Source organism: Notechis scutatus, chromosome 2, assembly GCF_049901735.1.
Source record: "Notechis scutatus isolate UNSWTSFEM ecotype Mainland chromosome 2, rNotScu1.2, whole genome shotgun sequence".
NCBI classification, from domain to species: Eukaryota; Metazoa; Chordata; class Lepidosauria; order Squamata; family Elapidae; genus Notechis; species Notechis scutatus.
This window is the reverse complement of record NC_142010.1, coordinates 166,906,415-166,928,094: the sequence shown is the minus strand read 5'-3', so window position 1 is coordinate 166,928,094 and position 21,680 is coordinate 166,906,415. Positions and strand designations below refer to the sequence as shown.

Sequence of the window (21,680 nt, the reverse complement as noted above, 5' to 3'; positions counted from 1 at the left end):
TGCAATTACCTTTTGAGGCTTTCCCTCCTTATGGAGGGTGTCAATGATGGTTTTCTGCACAACTGTCAGGTCAGCAGTCTTTCCCGTGATTGTGATTCCTACTGAACCAGACTGAGAGACCATTTAAAGGCTCAGGAACCCTTTGCAGGTGTTATGGCTTAATTAGCTGATTAGAGTGGGACACTTTGAGCCTGGAATATTGAACCTTTTCACAATATTCTAATTTTCTGAGATTGTGGATTTGGGGTTTTCATGAGCTGTGAGCCATAATCATCTCAATTATGACAAATCATGGCTTGAAATATCTTGCTTTGCATGTAATAAGTCTATCTCATATATTAGTTTCACCTTTTAAGTTGCATTACTGAAATAAATGAACTTTTGCACGATATTCTAATTTTTCGAGTTTCACCTGTATATCTACAAAAATCAAAATTGTGTAAGCCACAGTATTCCCTGTGATACTTTATCGAAGTGAAAGTTGGGCTTTGCAGAAATAAGATAGGAAGAGTTTTTGCTTTTGAACTTGGGGAGACGGTGTTGGAAAAAGACTCCTGAGAATATCACGGACAGCTAAGAAAGCAAACCAATGAATCACTGAACCAATCAACCCTCTCTCACTCAAGCTACAAATGACCAGGCTCTATTTATGTGTCTATTTATCTGGTTTATTTATTCAATTATCCTCTTTAAGAGACGTTATGTAATAACAGCAAAAATAATTCCACTCCTCGATGCAACAAACAGGATTGTATAAGGGGAAAACCAGACTTATCCCCTCTTTTTAAATATGTTTATTAAACAACTTCTTCCTAGTGTTATTCCCACACTATGACAGGGTTTGCTTGTTGGCAAAGCCGTCTCCATTTGACTTGATTCAGGGCATCTTCAGGGGTGGTGCCCATGCATTTCATGTCATCCTTGATGCGATCCATCCACCGTTTCTTGGGTCTGCCATGGGGTCACCAGCCATCAAGGTCCAAATGCATGGCTTCCTTGCCACTGAGCCTTCTTTACCATCTATGATGTGTCCATACCACCTAAGTCAGGGCTGTCAAACTCCCAGCCCATGGGTGAGATGTGTAAGGCATGGGCGTGGCAAAGGAGAAAAAAGTCCTGATACAGCACGTGATGCTGCCATGAAGATGTGAGTTTGACACCCCTGATCTAAGTCTTCCTTTCCATGGCTTGGTTATGGTTGGTGCGACTCCCAGTCAACATTGGATGTTGTCGCTCATGGTGTGGTCAAATCACCTTAGTCCAAGGCACTATTGGAGCGCTCACCTTTTCATCATGTGTAGGACCTACTCATGCTTTGCCATCATGTTTAATTTTAATTTTATTAAACTTATCAAAATATAAAATACAAATGAAAATTAAAATAGTGGAAAAATGGGGAAGGGAAAAAGAGAAAGAAGTAAGAAGAAAGAATGACTTCCAACAAAGAGTTTAGCACTATAGAATAATAACACTAGAGCCTCAACTTTTTACTTTTACATAGTTAATATACACTCACCATTTCTATATCAGCAAACTTATCTAATTAGTGAAACCCAATGTCAATGTTTCATTTTTTCCATCTCAAGCACAAAATCCAGAAGCAGTTTCTCAACAAAAATAAAGTTAGATGAATTCTTTTCTTCTATATTAAAATATGAATCCTATCTCAGTATTTCTTTGCTTTATCATGTCCATCAAAGATGGCAAAAAGTTTCTTCTTTATGTTTACTTTTCCAACATACATTTGAAATACCCTTGTATATGTCTGACTATTTATCAGGTGTCAAATACGAATGATACATCATTTTATTTAAAAAATATTTTAGATGATAATTTAATATAAATTTTAAACCCTTCATTTATGGAAAGACAGGCTTATTCTCATGCACCCTCATCCACCATGCTGTCGCTGGCTTGGTTCCACCACCAGCTTACGTGTTCAAAGGGAAATCTGAACTGAGTAATCTGCTTGGTTTCCCTAAGCTTTACATGCCATTTAGAATTGTACTTCTTTAAACTAAAATAAGAATATTTCCTTCTAAGAATTAAAGGATATATAACCACCAGGAATATATTTTTATGATCCTCCTTCAGTCTTTTTAAAGTTACTTAAAAAGTTATACAACTGGGCATATATAATCAATTCGTTTCATACACATTTCCAAAAACTGTTTCCTTCTTTAAAAAAAAAATAGCGTGTTCAGATGAATATCATCACTTCATTGTTCCACACGCACACCTGCCAAACACTGTTACTAATTTTTCAGGGTAGATAAGAAGATGCATATTTATAAACTACCATATTTTCCAAAGTGTGGAAAGTCTTTTATGAAGTAACTGGAATCACCTTCCCTTCACCTGGATCGAAGTCTTCCAAGGACTGGGTCAAATGCTATCTTTGATACAGTTTCCTCTGTCCCTCTTGGCTTCTATTGGGTTACAAAATAATCCCATCATTAGATACTAATCCTGACCCCGCCCATGGGAACAGTCTGTTTATCCCACTCTGGAATCAATCCAGAAGTTCTTGTCTTTCCTTCTGTTTAACGGGCTGATCCAATATAGGTACAGACTATGAAAGCCTGAATCATTCCTGGCAGGAGTTTTGTGTTTGTTTGTTTTACTAAAAAGCAAACGTGATTATCTGCAACTCTCTTTCTATTCTCACTCAGTTTGTACTAATTTTACAAGGGAAGGGAAAGGCTATTTATTGGTTTATCCTTCTTCAGGCTTTTGATTATTATTTTTTAATCGAACAGCAAAGCATGTGTTACCCCCCTTTTTTTTTACAGTATTCCATTGCTCAGAATGATAAGACATTCATCAGTCTGAGTTTGCTGGCTTTACCCAGGCACAAAAATACCATATGCATAAAGGAGATTGAGTTGGGAAATATGAAGCTGTAATGGATGTAATTCCATGAGTTTGTTTGGGAAGGAAATTGTCAGTAAAAAAAAGTTCAATTTTCATCAGCATTAATATTGTGTGAGGTCAACTACATTACCAGTCATTTCCATTTATTTGAAAAATAATTTGAACAACTACATCTGCAGCTCATATTCAGTCTAATCTTCCCCATCCCTAGTGCTGGTGGGGGATTATTCCAGAAAAGCATTTTATTTGATCTGTTATTATACATGTACTGTATGAAACCTTGCCATAAAGATAAGGATTTGATTGCCACAGCAGGAGCCTAAATTATTTTAAGTAAAAATGCTCTTTTGTTTGTGTTAATGTTGCCTGTTGCAGTGAAATTTCCTCACGCACCAGGGACTCCTGCATAAGCCTCTATGTCAGGGGTGTCAAACTTGCATCATCACGGAGTCGTCACGTGACTTACCACAACTTCCCCCTTCACTAAACCAGGCATGGGTGTGGCCAACGCATGACACATCCCGCCCGCAAGTTTGACCCCCCTGCTCTATGGTGTCCACTAGTTTATTCACCAACCTGGCATCTGTATTCCTACCATTGGAGCCTGATAATTTACCCTTGCATGGTTTTCATATGACTTAAGGTCTTTCTCCAATTGTATCTCAAAATGGCACAAACATGCCCTGGCAACATCTTTTTTCTAATGTATTCCTTTGATGTTGCCTTCTTCTTGTCCCAACCTTTTGAGCGAGTCATAAGTCATCTTTACCTCTTCTGGGTTTGACATACTTTTTTCCACCTTATTTTGATACATTCCAATGATAGCTTTGAAAGTGGATTCACTTTGAGGCTTGGGTGTGTTTAAGTCAGAGGGATGGCAATATCTGGAACAGAAGCAATAGAAACAAGATAGGCTACTGGGATAGCCAATCCAGTGTGGTCCAGTTTTCCTGCCATTCAAGTGTGGATGGAGATAACTTCAACTTAACAATGGGGAAAACTCCTTTGTATGTTATGTGTTCAATGTATTTACCGAACTTAGAAAAACAGTTCAGTTCATAACTAAGCACATTACAGAAACATAGCCATTATCTCTACTGTTATCTTGACTTATGATCAATTGCTTAGCAACTGTTCAAAGTTACAACAGATCTCCCTTGGGAGTACTTACAACCCATATTTGAAGTTTCCTCCCTTCACACCCATGGTCACATGACCACACTTCAGGTGCTGGGCAACAGGCCCACATTAACAGCATCCTGTTTGCAGCATCCTGCAGTCACCTGACCTTGTTTTGTGATGGCTTTGCTGAAAATTGGCATTTACTTCTGGTTTTTGGCAAAACCAATCTGTAATGAACTATTGATTTACTTAACAACCACCACAAAAAAGGTCACAAAATTGGGTTGGTCGTGTGGGTGACCTGATTTATGACCGTCATGACTTACAACTGTAATGGGCAGACTCTATTATGGTCATAACTCGAAAACTACCTGTAATAGTTTTTCAATGTAAAAATATTGTACAGGGGATCTGTATATTTATATTCTTTTTGCAATCCTTAAATGCTTTTGTGGTGTTTCAAAAAACATACATTATAGCAAGGGGAAAAAATTCAAACCACTTCAGTTCAATACAAATGATAGAACTACTCATTGTTCTATATCTACTAGATGTTTTACATTACAGTTTAATTTTATAGTTGGTTATTATTACTCATGATATTGATTTTGTCATTTGCTCTTTAAACTGCTCAGAGTGTTATCTGATGATGGGGAAGCTTGCCCATTTAATGAATCATTATTGTCCATGTCCAGCCTAACCTGGACTTAAAAGACTGCCCATATCAGTGAAACAAAATTATTGAAGGAAAAATACACACCCCTTTAAATGCTTGCCATTTAGAGCAAATGTTTATCAGATTAGCTAGAGAACTTAGAATATCTAAATCACCCTGATATACTTTTTGAGAGTCAAACAGGTTTTCTTCCCATGGTATTCAGACTATCAGGATCTTCCAGTCAACAAGTGAAACAAGCAAGTTCTTTTTTCTAAAACAGCTTTGCTGATCAGTAATCTGGTGTCCCTACCTCACAGGTATCGTTGTTCAGTGTTTCTATTACATGGTTATTAATACCCCATGGTGAGATGGCAAATAAATTAACAAATAAATAATAGGTTTGCTTCCCGCCCCCCCACACCACTTTCTGCCCTTCATTCTTATTCCTACGGATCTTTTACTTTTAAAACTTAGTGAGATCAGCTGTTCAGAACAAGCCTGGATCTGGGAACTGGTTCACCAATCGCCTGAAATGGCAGGCTAGGGAATATTATAATAGAATAGTGACAGGAGTGGTGTGAGGTCCTTAACTCTCTTCTTCTCAACCTTCCTCTCACCTCCACCGCCAATCTTTGCGATTCCTCACTCTCTGCTGTGTTGCCAGCCACATGTTTTTTTTAATCACAGAAGTCAATTAGTTTCAATGGAAAATGTGAAGAAAAAAGGTAAAGTATCATCTCCAGTTTGCTGTACCTCTGATCCAGACCACTACTTTCCAGAGTTATACTGTTCTTTTAAAAATATTTACTTTGACCTCAATTTCATTTGCATTCTATTTGCTTTTTGACTTTAAAAAAACATTATTTGAAAAGAAAACTCTACTTCCAAAATAAAAACTGAAGAATGCAAATACTGTACATGCAAATTTCCGGAGTCTGTGTTTCTGTTACTTTCTACTAACCCAAGCAATTGCAGAAAAAAAATAAGAATATAGTATTAGGTGCTGAATACTACCTTCTTAAAAAATATTTTCAAAAGCACATTATTAGACGATCTAGAACCTGACTACCAATCTGTTTTGGAATACATTGTTTGAAGAAAGAACTCATAGTAATTCTGCTTCTTAACATTTCACCTGTTTTTCTGTGCTTTTTTTTTGGACAAGAATTCTGATCATCCTGGTTTTTTTCACTATACATTTCCCTTTGTCTGGTATGGCTTGTCTACTTTCATGCATCTGATCCCAAAGCTCACACACATGATTATTATTATTTTCCCACTTTTGATTCCTTCAAATATGGAGGTGGAGGAAAACTGGAAGGAAGACATACAGCACTTTAAAAGTAATCCAAGCACATTTTATGTTATCCCCCTCAGAAGAGCCCTGTAATGTAGGTAGATCTGTATTAATGGTGTCTATATTGTTGGTGAAGGCTTCTGAATGAGAGGAACTAGTGGCCTGATCTGAATATGGCTGATCTGAAGATTCTTGTCTCAGTCTGTTTTAGGCATAGTGTTACATTCGTTTACAAGCTTGGCATCTTTACTGGTAGACTACGATATTCTGGTTTAAGTAGTAGATGGAGTCCAGGAGCATCACTCTCTGATCCATACTTTGCGTGTCATAAAGAAGCAACTTTTTACCTCAGGAGTTGGAAAATTTCTCAGGCTGCCTACTTGTACCAGTCACTTAAGAGCAGCTGCGAAAGACCAGGTTGCGTTGAATGTGATCAGAATTCATCTCTGACTCTCAGCCTCCTGGACTTCACTCCAGAGTTAGAGTCCAATTTAATATTTCGGCTTGTGGATCTAGCTCTTCCCTTTGGAGCAGGAGGCTCTGGTGAATCCCCACTTTTAGGTACAAAACTGTTGTCCTTTGGGTCTTCTTTATGTGACTCTTCCTGTTCTGCCTCTTTCTGTCTCATCAGCTTTTCTGCTTGACTCCGTTCCTACAACCAGAAAGAACAAAGGAAGTGGAAAGAGAAAGGAGGAGCCTGTTAGAAAAGCGCTTTACCATTTGATGGTCTCCTTTTTACTATTGACTATTCTCAATATTTGCATGGGAAGTAATGTAATTTCAAATCAAGACACTTAGAAATTTATCCAGTGATTCTGTCCTTACATTTCCTCACTGTAGCCTTATTGGCAGCCCTTACTTTTTATTTTGCCTATGGACATGGGTCCATTTCAGTGGTGGGATTCAAATTTTTTTTACTAACGGTTCTGTGGGTGTGGCTTGGTGGGCGTGGCAGGGGAAGGAGACTGTGAAATCTCCAGTCAGAGGCGGTATTTGCCGGTTCTCTGAACTACTCAAAATTTCCGCTACTGGTTCTCCAGAACTGGTCAGAACCTGCTGAATACCCACCTCTGGTCCATTTCCACCCCTTCTCTCTCTTCCTTGCTTGGTTACCTGTTCCTCATGCTCTGGAGAAAGGGTATACCAGAGGGCGATAGCACAGCGCCTCCCACGGGTCACAGCCCACACGCCATGAGGATTCTCTTCACCAGAGCTGAAGGCCACCAGTCTCCCGCATTTAGGGCGCACTTGAGCCTGCCAAAGAGAGAGGGGGAAATGATAAATCAACAGTTCTCCCCTTCCTTGCCATAGAATTCTCTTCTCTCAAGGTCATACGATGACTATCAGTTGTACCACAGATGGGAAAACATTTTCTTGTTATGGTGACAAGAAGAGAATTGCTCAAGCCCAGTACAGAAGAAGTTAATGTATCTTCCAGCATAAAATTTGGCTGAATTTCCCTGATCGCTAGGGACAAATGCTGTGAATTCAGTTTCAGTTGTCCTTCCTTCTCTCCTAATCCCATATCCAAGGCTTGAGGCAGACTCACTGTAAGGGTTACAGCATCCATCTCAGTGAAGAAGAGATTTCCCCCTTGGAAGTCTTCATTCAGGTAAAGGATTGCACTGTAGAGAAATGAGAAAATAAAGAAAGCTAAGGGTACCTGAGCACTTTTCCATGAACCTTCCTTCGCCTTAAATAATTAAGCTTCATATTTAAATTGCCAGAGATCAATATTCTTTTAAGAGAGAGTTTCCACAAAGGATGTTGCTAGAGCAGATTCAAAGGTTCACCTGGAAAAACATTATGTTTCTAATAAGGATCAAACATATTATTAAGGGAAATGTACGTCATCTGAAGCAGCCTTCTTCAAACCATTCCCTTACAAATTTGTTGCACTACAACAACCAGCAATGTTGTCTGGATGCCAACACATTAGAAAAGTTTAATCTATATTCAGAGCCAGTGGCAACTGTCAAATCCACTTTCTCGTTCAGTTCTCTCTCTGTGTGTGTTCTGTGTACGCTCCTCATTTATTCATTTACTCCGCAGTTAGTTGAAAGCAAAGCTTGTCTATTTGTGAGCTGTCTTTGACATTCCATGTTTATTATGTTTATTATTCTGCTTGTTTGTTATTTGCAGAACTGCAGCATGGATATTTTCCACGCCACCCACTCCTGTTACATGTTTTATTGCAAAAAAGTCCATTATATTAGGATATAATGCTTGTACCAGCAGGCATTAATATAGGGGACTAATTTAAATTTGGAAGCCTAAAAAGAAAGCATACCTAATGAAATACCTTGCGTAGGAAGAAGAAAACATATACTGTTCTCCCTACCTTCCTACCAGGTCTCATTTCTCCAATGATTTTCCTTTGAATCTTCTAAGCTTTCACAGACAGCTCCCCAATCTCCCTCTCTTCCTCATTCTCTCCATCAAAACACTGTGAACAAATGAGCATAGTTCTTCATCCATTTGCAGAAACAGCTTTTTTTTAAAAAAAACAACAACAACTAGAATTCCAAAATTCAAAATACTCCAAGCATATCAGCTTCTGGAGGAGAGCCAACAGCAATGTGGAACTGATCCACTCTCAATCAATGACTGCAGGGATCATTTTCCTGTCATGTCTTACACTGTTCTCTTGCTCAGCATCAGCAGCATACATTAATTAAAGCATGGGATCAGCTTGACATGAAAACCACATTCATTCCCAGACCCTCTCCACACAGCCAATCGCTTCCATCCACATATTTTCATGCTGCTGTGTGGCACTTGGCAGGGATTCCAAACTTCTCCTTTACCTATCCAGTTAGAGAGCACCAGAAACAAGAGGCAGCCCCAGCTGTGCTCTTCACTTCGGTGTATTAGCTCCTTACATGGAGAAAAGGAGGGAGCGGGAAAAAAGAAACCAGCCATTATTATGCAAGGAACAGAACTACCTTTGATGAGGAAGAAGAGGAAGAATGAACCCTCAAGTCAGTAACAATCCCAGAGCAGGGCTAAGCAGAAGGCACCTCTTGCCCAGCAGCTCTAGAGGAAGGGCGCTAAAACAATAATCACAGCCATTCCTTCTTACACAGAAGCCAAATTAACTTGCAGAGTTAATCGGCTCAGTTTCCAATGCGCGGACAGTTTGATTAAGAATACACAAGGGGGATATCAATCTTAAACTTGTTACTCTTTTGAGCATGGAAAAAGCATCACTGTACACTTCTACTCTAATCATAAAACAATGAATGGCAAGCAAGGGGTCTCTTTGTAGTTTCAGACTAAGTAGCAAAATACATGGCAGCGATTCAGTTCTTTTCTTTTGCTAGTTTCATGAATTCCATGATAAAAGAATTGTTTGCCAGGTAGATTGTCAGCTGATACATGCACAAAGCAGTATTTCTTTTAGCCTGGATGAATAAGGAACAAATGTCACGAAGAAAACCTTAAGAGTATTTTAAAATTCTAGAATTCTAATTTGAAAAATGATATAAGGTTCACGAGGAAGAGAACAATGCCACTATATGCCTCCTCAGAATAATTAAAGTTGGAGGGAGGGATGAAGACCATCTCTCCAATCCCAAATGATTAAAGCCTGGATGAATAAGGAACAAATGGCACGAAGAAAACCTTAAGAGTATTTTAAAATTCTAGAATTCTAATTTGAAAAATGATATAAGGTTCACGAGGAAGAGAACAATGCCACTATATGCCTCCTCAGAATAATTAAAGTTGGAGGGAGGGATGAAGACCATCTCTCCAATCCCAAATGATTAAAGCCTGGATGAATAAGGAACAAATGTCACGAAGAAAACCTTAAGAGTATTTTAAAATTCTAGAATTCTAATTTGAAAAATGATATAAGGTTCACGAGGAAGAGAACAATGCCACTATATGCCTCCTCAGAATAATTAAAGTTGGAGGGAGGGATGAAGACCATCTCTCCAATCCCAAATGATTAAAGCCTGGATGAATAAGGAACAAATGTCACGAAGAAAACCTTAAGAGTATTTTAAAATTCTAGAATTCTAATTTGAAAAATGATATAAGGTTCACGAGGAAGAGAACAATGCCACTATATGCCTCCTCAGAATAATTAAAGTTGGAGGGAGGGATGAAGACCATCTCTCCAATCCCAAATGATTAAAGCCTGGATGAATAAGGAACAAATGGCACGAAGAAAACCTTAAGAGTATTTTAAAATTCTAGAATTCTAATTTGAAAATGATATAAGGTTCACGAGGAAGAGAACAATGCCACTATATGCCTCCTCAGAATAATTAAAGTTGGAGGGAGGGATGAAGACCATCTCTCCAATCCCAAATGATTAAAGCCTGGATGAATAAGGAACAAATGTCACGAAGAAAACCTTAAGAGTATTTTAAAATTCTAGAATTCTAATTTGAAAAATGATATAAGGTTCACGAGGAAGAGAACAATGCCACTATATGCCTCCTCAGAATAATTAAAGTTGGAGGGAGGGATGAAGACCATCTCTCCAATCCCAAATGATTAAAGCCTATAAAAGCAAAACAACAGGGAACACCCACACATTTGCCAATTAGAGTCATTATGACTAACTGAATTATTCCTACTAAGGGGGAATAATATTTGGACTGATTACATATCTGGATGCTTCCTGAAATTTCATCAAACTTTAAAATGGCTGTTTGGATGCCATATAAACTTGTCCAGAATTCTCCTGCCAGTTCATTTTACTGAAAATATTTCTATATACAGAACTGCAGGTAGTCCTGAAATGTCAACTACAGCTGGGACCAAAATTTCCATTGCTAAGTAAGGCAGTTGTTAAGTGAGCAAAACAGTATGTACAGCTAGTAATTGGCACAAAATTGAATTTAAAAATACTGAAGTTGTCCTTAGATAGTGAAGTAGACACTTTTCCATCCCATGACTAAAAATTAAGAATTGACAATGAACCTCAGCTGAATTTATGGCATCTGCTTCCCTTTCTATTCTGGTAGAAAGAAAGAGAGTGAGAGCAGGTATTGAATTCTTCCTATTAATAGCCTGAAATGATATGGAACAGAAAATCTCTCTTCTTGGATAAATGATACTATTAGGTAATTTTTCATTATTGGATTATAATGTACAGTTAAAATACATAGATTTTTGTGACACAAAGTTATAATGTGAATTTATTGAACAAAAATTTGGTAAGCCTTTTTAAAAATCCACAAAATTATATTTGTTAAAACACCTTTTTTAAACTAAAAATGGTTACCTTTAAAAAAAACAGACATATATTGCCGTTAGGAGCGCCCCACAGGTAGCCTCGGCTAGAGCACCCCGTAGGTAGCCACACTTGCCATCAGGCTGCTTCTATCCATGAGGAGTGCCCCACGGGCAGACTTGCCTCACCATGAGGCCGTTCCTAACAGCCGATAGAAGCACCCCACGGGCAGACTCGACTTGCCACAAGCTGCTTCTATCGGCCAATAGAAGCACCCCGAGGGCAGAGTTGCCTTGCCACCAGCTGGCTGGGGAATTCTAGGAGTTGAAGTTCACAGAGCTTAAAGTTGCCAAGGTAGAGAAATACTGCCCTATTATCTACCAGTATATATTTCAATAGGTTAGAAGGTTATAGATTTAGCCTGGCAAGATTCTGTCTACTAGGTGCAAGCAAATACATTAAACTTGGGTTTGGCTGAAGAATTTTGGAAGTTGAAATCCACACGTTTAAAGTTGTTCAGGTTAGAGACCCCTGCATTAAAAATTGGATTTGGTTGAATTTCACTGTATTATCTTTGGGTATGCTTGTAAGGTCAAGAAGACAGCAATTGTGTTATCTTATAAGCATCTATTCCAAGACAAGTCCCTTTTAAAAACAACGGTGTATAATATTGAGAAATATTTACTTATTAAACAAATTTATATGGCTACCCAACTCACACATGGTGAATTCAAAACAATAAAGAACTATAATTTAAAACCCCCAAGACCACTGACAGAACCTTCTGGGCCTTTCAGAAATGTAACAAAGGTGGGGCCAATCCTATCTCCACAGGGATGATGTTTGACAAGGAGGGAACCAGTATGGAGAAGGCCCTTTTTCTTGGTCCCACCAGATGTATTTCCTTAATAAATGAGACATGCCCTGCCTTCCCATTTTGGTGGACCAGGCAGATGTAAGAAAGAGGATCTTTCAAATGAATTTAAAAGAGGATCTTTCAAATGAATTTAAAATAAATAAATTCAAAATTCTTACTTTAGTACCCAAGCAACCACTAATCACTACATTATTATAAACTGCCAGAAGCTTAAACAGTTTCGGTGGTATATTGGCCACATCAACCAACCTGTCAGCCTTCAAGAATCCTTCTTCTGCTTGTCTTTCCAGCTGCCATAGAAATGGGGGTGGGGGGAGGAAAAATTAATTGGGCTTTGTGGGAGGGGGAAGAGTGCTGGAGACTTGAGATGGTGAATTGTAAAACTTGGGGAAACTTTCTCACTTGCTTATTGCGCAGCTGTAGCTTCTTATCATCACTTCTTAAACACCACCTGAAGATGCCCTACATGACATTATACACATCTCAGATTGGATGGTCAGTTTGAACTATTGTGGGTGGGAACGTTGCCATAACTTTGTATATGTGATTTTCGCGCCTAATGCCTCAGATCTTGAATTATTTTGATGCTACCACTTGATTTCCAGTAAAAGTCTAAGTCTATAACAATGGACTCTAAGGGTTTCTTTCTTGTATTTTGAATGGAGCCTCACCTGACACAATCAACATAAACTCCCTTCCTTTCAAATTACAAAATGAAATGTGTATCTAAATAATTTAAGTACCACAGGCTCAGCGTGAGATACATATAGTATATCAGTTTTCACTCTGAAACTATTACCTATAGTCTCGGTGTATGTAGGCAGGGGGTTCTTTCCAGCAAGTATTTCCTTCCGGATCCAAGAGGCAATTATCAGCATGGACTGGGTGGCTGAGATCCATACGGCCTTCCTGTTCTCCTAAGGAAGAACAACAAAAGTTGCAACTATTTTATTTCTTTGATTTTATTGCTCATTAGGCAAAAGAAACCCAAAGGCTGATTCCTCATTTTCTTCTATAACTACAGAATTTACAGTACATAGTACTGGTAGTCCTTGATTTACATTCAGGGATGGGATTCTACCAGTTCGCACCTATTCGCTAGAACCGGTTGTTAACATTCTAAGCAGTTCAGAGAACCAGTTGTTAGAAGAAATTACTGGCGTAATCCTGTAAGGAAGGCAGGAAGGAAACATTCTGGTGTTGCTTACAGAAACTGCCTCTCCGTTAACTCTTATTACATTCTTGGCAGGACTAGACTTCCTGTCTCAGGAACTTCTCTGGAGTTTTTTTCCCCTCCTTTGCTGGTACTTTGCTTGTGTGGAATGACCATTCAAAGTTACAATGGCACTGAAAAAAAGTGACTTATGATCATTTTTCATAATTACGACTCTTGCAGAATCCCCACAGTCATGAGAGGCCAGGCGAGGAAATGCGTGCCTCAATGTGAGTGATATTGAGGTGGCCATGCCCAGTCAATAACATGACCACTAAACCATGCCCACCAACTAAGCCACACCCACAGAACCGGTTGTTATATAGAAGTTATATAGAAGTTATATAGAAAATATAGAATGGTAAATAGATAAGAATGGTATATAAGGTGAGCATGAATTTGATTTAGGTCTGTAAAAAAAGATGTAACCCGGGGCTAAGCCACTTTCCAAATTTTATGTTTTATGTTTTGTGTTTTGGTTAGCTATGTTTGATCGAGAATTAATAAAACCTTGGAGGAATAAAACCAAAGGGAGAAACAATGAGAAATTTGGAAAAGATATGTACAAATGATAATTTGGAATTATGTTGTATAAAAGAATGTCTTATTTGTCTTGTCAAAATCTACAAGTAGCCTTCAGAAAGGAGGTTTTATGTTTCTATGTCTTGTTTTATGTTTTGTATTTTGAGTGTTTATGTTTGATTAAGAATTAATAAAACCTTGATAGAAAGAAATATAATTGAATAAAAGTGATGGGAGAAACAATGAGAAATTCGGAAAAGATATATATGTGTTTAAATGGAAATGTGATAATTTGGAACTATGCTATACAAAATAATGTTTTATTTGTTTGTTAAAGCCTATAAGCAGCTTTTAGAAAGGAGGTTTTATGTTTCTATGTCTTATGTTTTGTTTGTCAGGAGTTTTATGCTTTATGCTTTGTATTTTGTGTGTTTATATTTGATTGAGAATTAATAAAACCTTGATAGAAAGAAATATAATTGAATAAAAGTGAAGGGAGAAATAATGAGAAATTTGGAAAAGATATATATGTGTTTAAATGGAAATGTGATAATGTGGAACTATGCTGTATAAAATAATGTTTTATTTGCCTTGTTAAAACCTATAAGTAACTTTTAGAAAGGAGGTTTTGTGCTTTTATGTCTTATGTTTTGTTTGTCTTTAAAAAATTAATAAAATTTGTTTTTTAAAAAAAAGAACCGGTTGTTAAAAAATTTGAATCCCACCCCTGCTTACATTTAGTGATTGTTCAAAGTTACTATAGCACTGAAAAAAAGTGCCTTATGATCAGCCTGCATATTTATAACCATTGCAGCATCCCTGCAGTTTTGGGATCAAAATTCAGGCATTTGACATGCACGTGTTTATGCAGCTTCCCGGGGTTACCACCATTTGCCAATTTCTGACAAAGTCAATGGGAAAAGCTGGAGTCACTCAACGTGTAATTCACGTAATCAACTGCAGTGATTTGCTTAATAACTATGGCAATAAAGATCATAAAATTGGGTGTAACCACCTTGTTAGCAACAGAAATACTGGTCCCAGCTGTGGTCATCAGTTAAGGACTGCCTTTATTTTAATTCGGGGGGGGTGCGGGGGGGGGGGTTGTTTGGGGGGGGGGGGGGGGGGGGGGGTTTTCTGGTGGGGGGTTGTTTTTTGGGGGGGGGGTTGGGGGGGGGGGGGGGGGGGGGGGGGGGGGGGGGGGGGGGGGGGGGGGGGGGGGGGGGGGGGGGGGGGGGGGGGGGGGGGGGGCGCTTTTTTGGTTTTGGCTCGAAACCCTTCCTTTTTTTTTTTTTTTTTTTTTTTTTTTTTTTTGGGTTGGGGGGTGGGGGGGGGGGGGTTTTTTTTTTTCTTTATAAAATATGGGGGGTTCTTTTTGGGGGGGGGGGGTTTTTGGGGAAACAGGGTAGTAGGATGGAACTGGCTTGAGACTTTAAAAAATGTATATTGCTCTCCATTTCTCCTCCAGCAAAATTCCTCTCAATGTTTCAGCCAGGATGACTTAGGAGAGAGCAAAATCTCAGTTTCAAGCAGAGACCCAGCTTATCATAGGACTGCTTTATCTGGCTTACACATATAGCACTTAATACATCCCTCCATTAGTTTTGCTGAAGCTGTTTCTCTCCTGCTACTCCATCTCTCTCTTGCTTTATTAGCAATAGTAATAGCACTTAAACTTATATACCGCTTCACAGTGCTTTTACAGCCCTCTCTAAGCAGTTTACAGAGTCAACATGTTGCCCCTAACAATCTGGGATTTTACCAATCTCAGAAGGATGGAAATCTGTGTCAACCTTGAGCCATTCAGAATCAAACTGCTGGCCTGCAGTACTGCATTCTAACCACAGTGCCACCATGGCTCTTAAGTATTTCAATGTGGTGGATTTAGTGTTTTGATGGAGAATTAGTTTAGCAATCCTTTCTTCTACATTTTCCTTTGACCTCAGGATTTGATGGCAGAAAATCCACAGTTTTCTTATCTTTGTTTTAATGTAGACTACTTTTCACTATATACGTTCTGTGAAGCATCGTTCTCATCGACCACATTATCGTTATTTTTGAACCTGCCTTCCTTCACTGGTACACATGTGCATGTACAATTAGCACATTTTAAATTTATAAAGAATGAAAATTTCAAATAGCACCGTAACTTTTGACTTCCTCTGCAATTGCAAAACTAAACTATAAACCCATCCTATAAATTAAAAGAATAAAACATATATAACTGTACACTCTTCACCAATTTGTTTTGCAATTACAATGTTATACATAGTTATGTGTGGCACATTTTTGTCAACACAGCCTGTATTGTACTGAATTCATGAATATGCTATTAATAACCCTAGTTGCGAAATAAATAGACGTTCTGGCGCCAAATAAAAAAATGGGATCCAATCTAGAACACAGCTAACACTGACAATGTAAGATTATTTTATATAGGTATGAGCTTCTCTTCCTGGATTGAAAAAGGTGTATTTAGTGGATATGAGTTTATGGGACTTTGTATTTGATATATAGCACTTTGACTTATATACTTATATGCTTTACAGCTTCTCTAAGCGATTTACAGAGTCAGCCGCTTTATTGCCCCCAACAATCTGAGTCCTCATTTTACCGACTTCAGAAGGATGAAAAGTTGAGTCAACTTTGAGCCGTTCAAAATCAAACTCTTGGAGTGAGCAGTGAGTTAGCCTGCACTGCTACATTCTAATCACTGTGCCACTGTATCACCATGGTTCTTTAGATGCTTTAAAATCAATTCATAATATCACAAAACAGTGGATTTTTAATTTTCAGCTCAAAATCAGAATTCATATTTGAAATTTTGCTCATAAACCAAAGCATGAGAAAGTGGCATATTTTGAATGTCCCTGGACATGTTTTTGTTTCTGATATTTACTGCTTTATTAATAAACATCAGATGCATTTGCCAAAGTTATATAACCAAATCTATGTTCACCATGCATTCCAAGATGAATAGGCTGCATTATTTTCCTTTCGTATAACTTCAATTGATTGATAGTTTTTGCAATAAATTTACCAGCAATACCATATAACCATATTAGAATGAGATGCATTACAAATTGTGATTATAAACATAGAACTCTTACATTGCACATCTCAAGAAAGTACTTAAGAGCTCCTTACCATCTGCGGCTGTGCGACACACAAGATGTGTGAAAGAAAAATAGAGATTTTTCCCAGGAGTAAAATAGGATTCCACAATTTTCCGGGATTTCTCACTGGCTTGCAGGAGAAGTTTAGTATCTTTCCAGTTCATACTACTCTCCTCAGCCAGCTATAAGAGAAAAACAAATCAGTGCAATACTTAATTTCTATTAAATCTCAGGAAGATCCAGGGACATTTATGAAAAAGAAAACTGATAAAGACCCATTATTAATATTCTTAACAAAATAGGGTGAAAGAGATGGCTTCTCTAACATCAAGTCAGAGAAGAAATTCAGATGGTGACAATTTTCTTTTGACACCAGGGGTGTCAAACTGGCAACCTGCAGGCCAGATGCATCATGTGCAGACCACAGCTCCACGAAGGGGTGGGAGGGAATCTCAAAACATCATGTGATGTCAACATGACACCACGAGTTTGGCACCCATGCCCCAGGCTGTCAGTTAATTGTGTATTTATTTTATAAAGTATCAATAAAGTGAGAGAGAAAATTTTTTAACTCCTTTACTGCTTCCACTTTATGCTTTTTGTTTACCTTGATAAATGATATTAAATACAAATGTTCATTTTATTTTCAAAAAAATGAGAATTGAGTGAAGATTCCACCCCCGGTCATAAAATGTCCTTAAATTCTTTTATCTCATCATCACTAAATTGTGTCTGCCTGTTTGTGACCCCATGGACTATAGCATGCCAGCCTCCCCGCCTCCCATATTCCACTGTCTCCCAAAGTTTGTTGATAATAATTGTTCTCCAAGTCTCTCTTGTAGGCAAACCAGGACTGCAAAATAGGTAGAAAACCCAGAGGTCAGGCAGAAAGAGGTGGTTTCACTTGTTGGGCCAATTAGGGTTGAGCAGATAACCACCCCAAACAGGTCACTTCAGCCTCCTCCTCCTTTCTGTACCATGCATTGCCCAAGTGGAAAATCTTGAGCTGGGATTAGAGTGGAAAATACATATTCTGGAGAGAAGGACCAGCAGGGCACTTCAGGCCACAGGCTGATCTTGAGACATTCCTAGGTAAAGGATGAACAATATGGACTCTGGAAACAAGCTCTATGGTGTATTCGCTGTATGGATATGGCCATACATGGAGCAGAACTACATTCCCAAGGTTTAATTTAATTTGCTTTTTGATTTGCTTTTTGATTACTACCTTATTTCCCCGTTTAATTTTATTTTTCTTAGTTTTCGCCATATTTTCTTTGGTCAATAAAAGAAAAGTAAACATAGAAAATGAAACAAGTTTTGTATTGTTTTACACACTGTACATTTGCTCCAACCTGATCTCCTTTTCACCTGATTCTAATCCTATCTCCCATTCTGCTTGCTCTATGAGGTGCTCCATGTGCATATTTGGAATCTTGTATAAAAAGATTCCAACTATGATTTACAGAGTAGTTTTGCTTTGATTCAGAAAGAAGGAAAAGTTAAAGCACTTGTTTAATTCTCAGTTGAGACTTGTACTATCCTTTCCCCCAAAAAATAGCAACTGGAATTCTTTTCACATTTATTTGCATAATACATATAGTTTAAATTTTAGGAAAAAGAAGAGGAAGATGTGCATTTGTCCCCACCCACCTTGAATATTAACTTTGTAATGTATATTTATATCTAGAGTCTGTGAAACTGAAGTGGGGGTGGGGAGGGGAAAAATCCTCCAGGGCAAGGGTCTCCAACCTTGGCAACTTTAATCCTGGAAGAGTTCAACTCCCAGAATTCCCCAGACAGCTTTGCCAGCCTTTGCCTTTAATCCTTTGCCAGGATTAAAGTTGCCAAGTTTGGAAACCCCTACTCCAGGGCGAGAAACTTAGTTCATTCTAGAATCCCTAAGGCTTTTACCTGCAAAGCTTTTGTCACTGTTAAGCCTTCAAATCGCTCGTGTGGAGTATGAGGGGAGCGTCTGCCACGATAGCCATCTCCTGTTCCTCCAGCTGCCTGAAACACGCACAAACTTATGAGAGACCTGGGATTGCCCTTCATCAGTGAAAACCTTCTTTTTCTGTCAGACCTGATCACGCAGGGCATTTTGGTGGCTCCTATCCTCACCTTGGACAGACGGAGGATGTCTTTGCATTCTGACTCAGTCAGGACTCTGTCAAAGACCACCCTCTGGGTACCATTGAGTTGGTGAGAATCCATGGTGATGGTGAGGTCCTCAAAAGGTAGCTGTTCTGGAAAAAAATAAGCAGGGCAGAAGTGTATATAGAGATGCAATCAAACATTACTGTTCATCCATGAGTGCAAAAGAAGAAATATACCTGTAGGCCTCAACCTATGATCACCATGGAGCCCAACATTTTTATTGATAAGTTAAGTTTTGTTAAGTGAATTTTGCCCCGTTTTACAACCTTTTGTGCCACAATTGTGAAGTGAACCACTGCAGTTGCTAAGTTAGTAACATGGTTGTTAATCTCCCCCAATAACTTTGCTGGTCAGAAGGTCGCAAAAGGTGATCACATGACCCCGGGACACTGCAAAAGTCATTAAACAGGAGTCAGTTGCCAAGGCTCTGAGTTTTGATCATGTAGCACTTAGACTTCACAGTGCTTTACAGCCCTCTCTAAGTAGTTTACAGAGTCAGCTCAGCGTATTGCCCCCAACAATTTGTGTCCTCGTTTTACCCACCTCGGAAGGATGGAAGGCTGAGTCAATCTTGAGCCTGGTGGGATTTGAACTGCCAAATTGTAGGCAGCTGGCTGCAGAAGTAGCTTGCAGTACTGCAGTCTAACCACTGCGCCACAGAGGCTCATATATCTGTGTTACTGACTCAACTGTTATCACAGGTATCTTGATATGCATGGTCTTATTATTATGCTGCATTATTCATTTAAAATGTTGCCTCTTCAAGGCTCAACATGATTTCCAATGAAAAATAAAAAGTAATATCTGAATTAAATTAAAAACAGATATCCATTTAATAGAATTAGCAGCAGCTAGTATCCAGAGCCACTTAGCAACCGTTGAAATTTCAAAATAGTTAGATTATATATTTTTAAAATCACTAAAATCATAGCTGCTACAGTCTCATTTGTGATAGAATTCCAAAGTGTTGGAAAAACTGAGGTAAAGGTCCCTACAGCACTCATCACCCTTGACTCATGCACCAGTACAGTCATAAATCAAGGACTATCTATAGTCAAATAGAGAATCCATCTCTGTCTCTGTTTTTCTGTCCTCCCTGGTCTTTTTGTCTATCTGCCTTTCTGTCTGTGTCACACACATACAAAAACACACACAGCACAAACTAACACATAAAGAGTTGACCAATGAATCTTTTGAATAAATGCACATTTAGGAATCACTGTATTAATTTAAACAGAAATATAATGCATCTTATCATAGTGAGGTAGACTGTGACCCGGTGATATCCAGCTGTTGTCCAATTTCAAAGTTATTTTCTCCTTTCTGCCTACCCAAACCAATACTTCCAAATATGGTGAAATATAGCACCCACCATCCTTAATCAGCAAGATGGAAGTCGTATATCAACATATCTGAAGGGTAATAAGGTGGAGAAAACCATATTTTATTTGAACTAGGATTTATTGGTTGACATCCAAACTGAGGACAGTTCTCTGTGGAGGAGAAGCTGTGGCCATCCTATTGTTGATATGCCTCTCTGCCCAACAGGTACTCTGAATACATCTTTGGTGCTGAGATAAGTTCTATCGCTTTACCATCCCTTTGGGTCCCCGTGGCAGCTAGTAAACTGGAATCCCAAAGAATTCCAGGCTTCAGCAGGTGAACTTCAGTACTGGGAAGGAGACTTACTCCATCTCATCTTTAGGAGAAACTGTGGAGTCATCCTGCTGGATTCTCCCTCTTCCCTCATTATGATAAGAAGAAGAAACATGATAATCTTTCTTTCCATTTATCAATTATTTTTCTGGTACTCACCATTTTGATCCCATTGTTGAATATGTGAGGCCTTCAAACTTCGTTTCTCCTGATCTTCTCTTGGGATTAATAAACAAATATAGAAAAGGCCATAACCATAGGGTATGAGACTGCCTCTTTAATTAAATAGCTCAGCAATAAATCAAATCTGTTCTAATTTCTATTCTGTTACATTTAAGGATTCTTTAAAAAAAACTCTGAATCATTGCCTTTCATTAAGATGTCCCAGAATTGCATCCATAATATTATGTTTCTGCTCTGAAATTTACCTGTGTTTCTCCTTCATGCTTTCAGGGATCAGTTCCTCAGGAGTCCATAAATCCTAAAGAAACACATCCAGGACTTAGCACTACAAAATTAAGTTTATTGGCCCATTTTCTTTTTTCACAGGACTGCATTAGAGCAGACACTTCCTCACCACAGCAGGCACATGTGTCCTACTTTCTGGCTATTCCACACGGCAGAAATATTTGTGAAACTTCAGCAGACTGAGAGAAAAAAATCATCTGTCCTGTTTCCTGTAGTTCTACAAGCAGTGTGCTCCTTCCCACACAATCAGTAACAGCTTTTTAGAAAAACTTCCATCTATAATTAGCACCTTTACTGTGGTAGCACCCCACCTTTGAAACAATTTTTCCATAGATACTTGGCCAGCATTAAAATGCTATCATTTTAAAGACCTTTATTTGACATATATTTTAAAATTCTATGCTGCTTTATGTTTACTTTGGTATATGATTAGCATTCTTCTGATTTATTTTAGTTTGGTATTGTTTTAGAATTTTATTGTGTTGTAACATAGCATATTTGGGGTGTTATGCTTCTTGCATATTGCCCTAAT

At 38.4% G+C, this 21,680-nt stretch overlaps 1 protein-coding gene across 3 annotated transcripts in view; it reads right to left on the bottom strand.

Moving 5' to 3' along the window:
- Positions 1-1,468: 1,468 nt before the first annotated feature.
- Positions 1,469-21,680, bottom strand: part of P3H3 (prolyl 3-hydroxylase 3) — a 30,257-nt gene continuing 10,045 nt past the window's right edge. For 2 of the 3 annotated variants that reach the window (XM_087954024.1, XM_026686244.2), the window contains exons 7-15: positions 21,109-21,161; positions 20,840-20,898; positions 18,989-19,113; positions 18,782-18,877; positions 16,899-17,049; positions 12,816-12,933; positions 7,501-7,576; positions 7,065-7,205; positions 1,469-6,603 (exon numbers count right to left, since the gene is read on the bottom strand). In XM_087954024.1, the coding sequence (XP_087810150.1) occupies positions 6,385-6,603; positions 7,065-7,205; positions 7,501-7,576; positions 12,816-12,933; positions 16,899-17,049; positions 18,782-18,877; positions 18,989-19,113; positions 20,840-20,898; positions 21,109-21,161 (1,038 nt within the window). In that variant the 3' untranslated portion in view covers positions 1,469-6,384. The remainder of the gene's footprint in view (positions 6,604-7,064; positions 7,206-7,500; positions 7,577-12,815; positions 12,934-16,898; positions 17,050-18,781; positions 18,878-18,988; positions 19,114-20,839; positions 20,899-21,108; positions 21,162-21,680) is intronic. The other variant, XR_015747250.1, reaches the window with a different exon arrangement.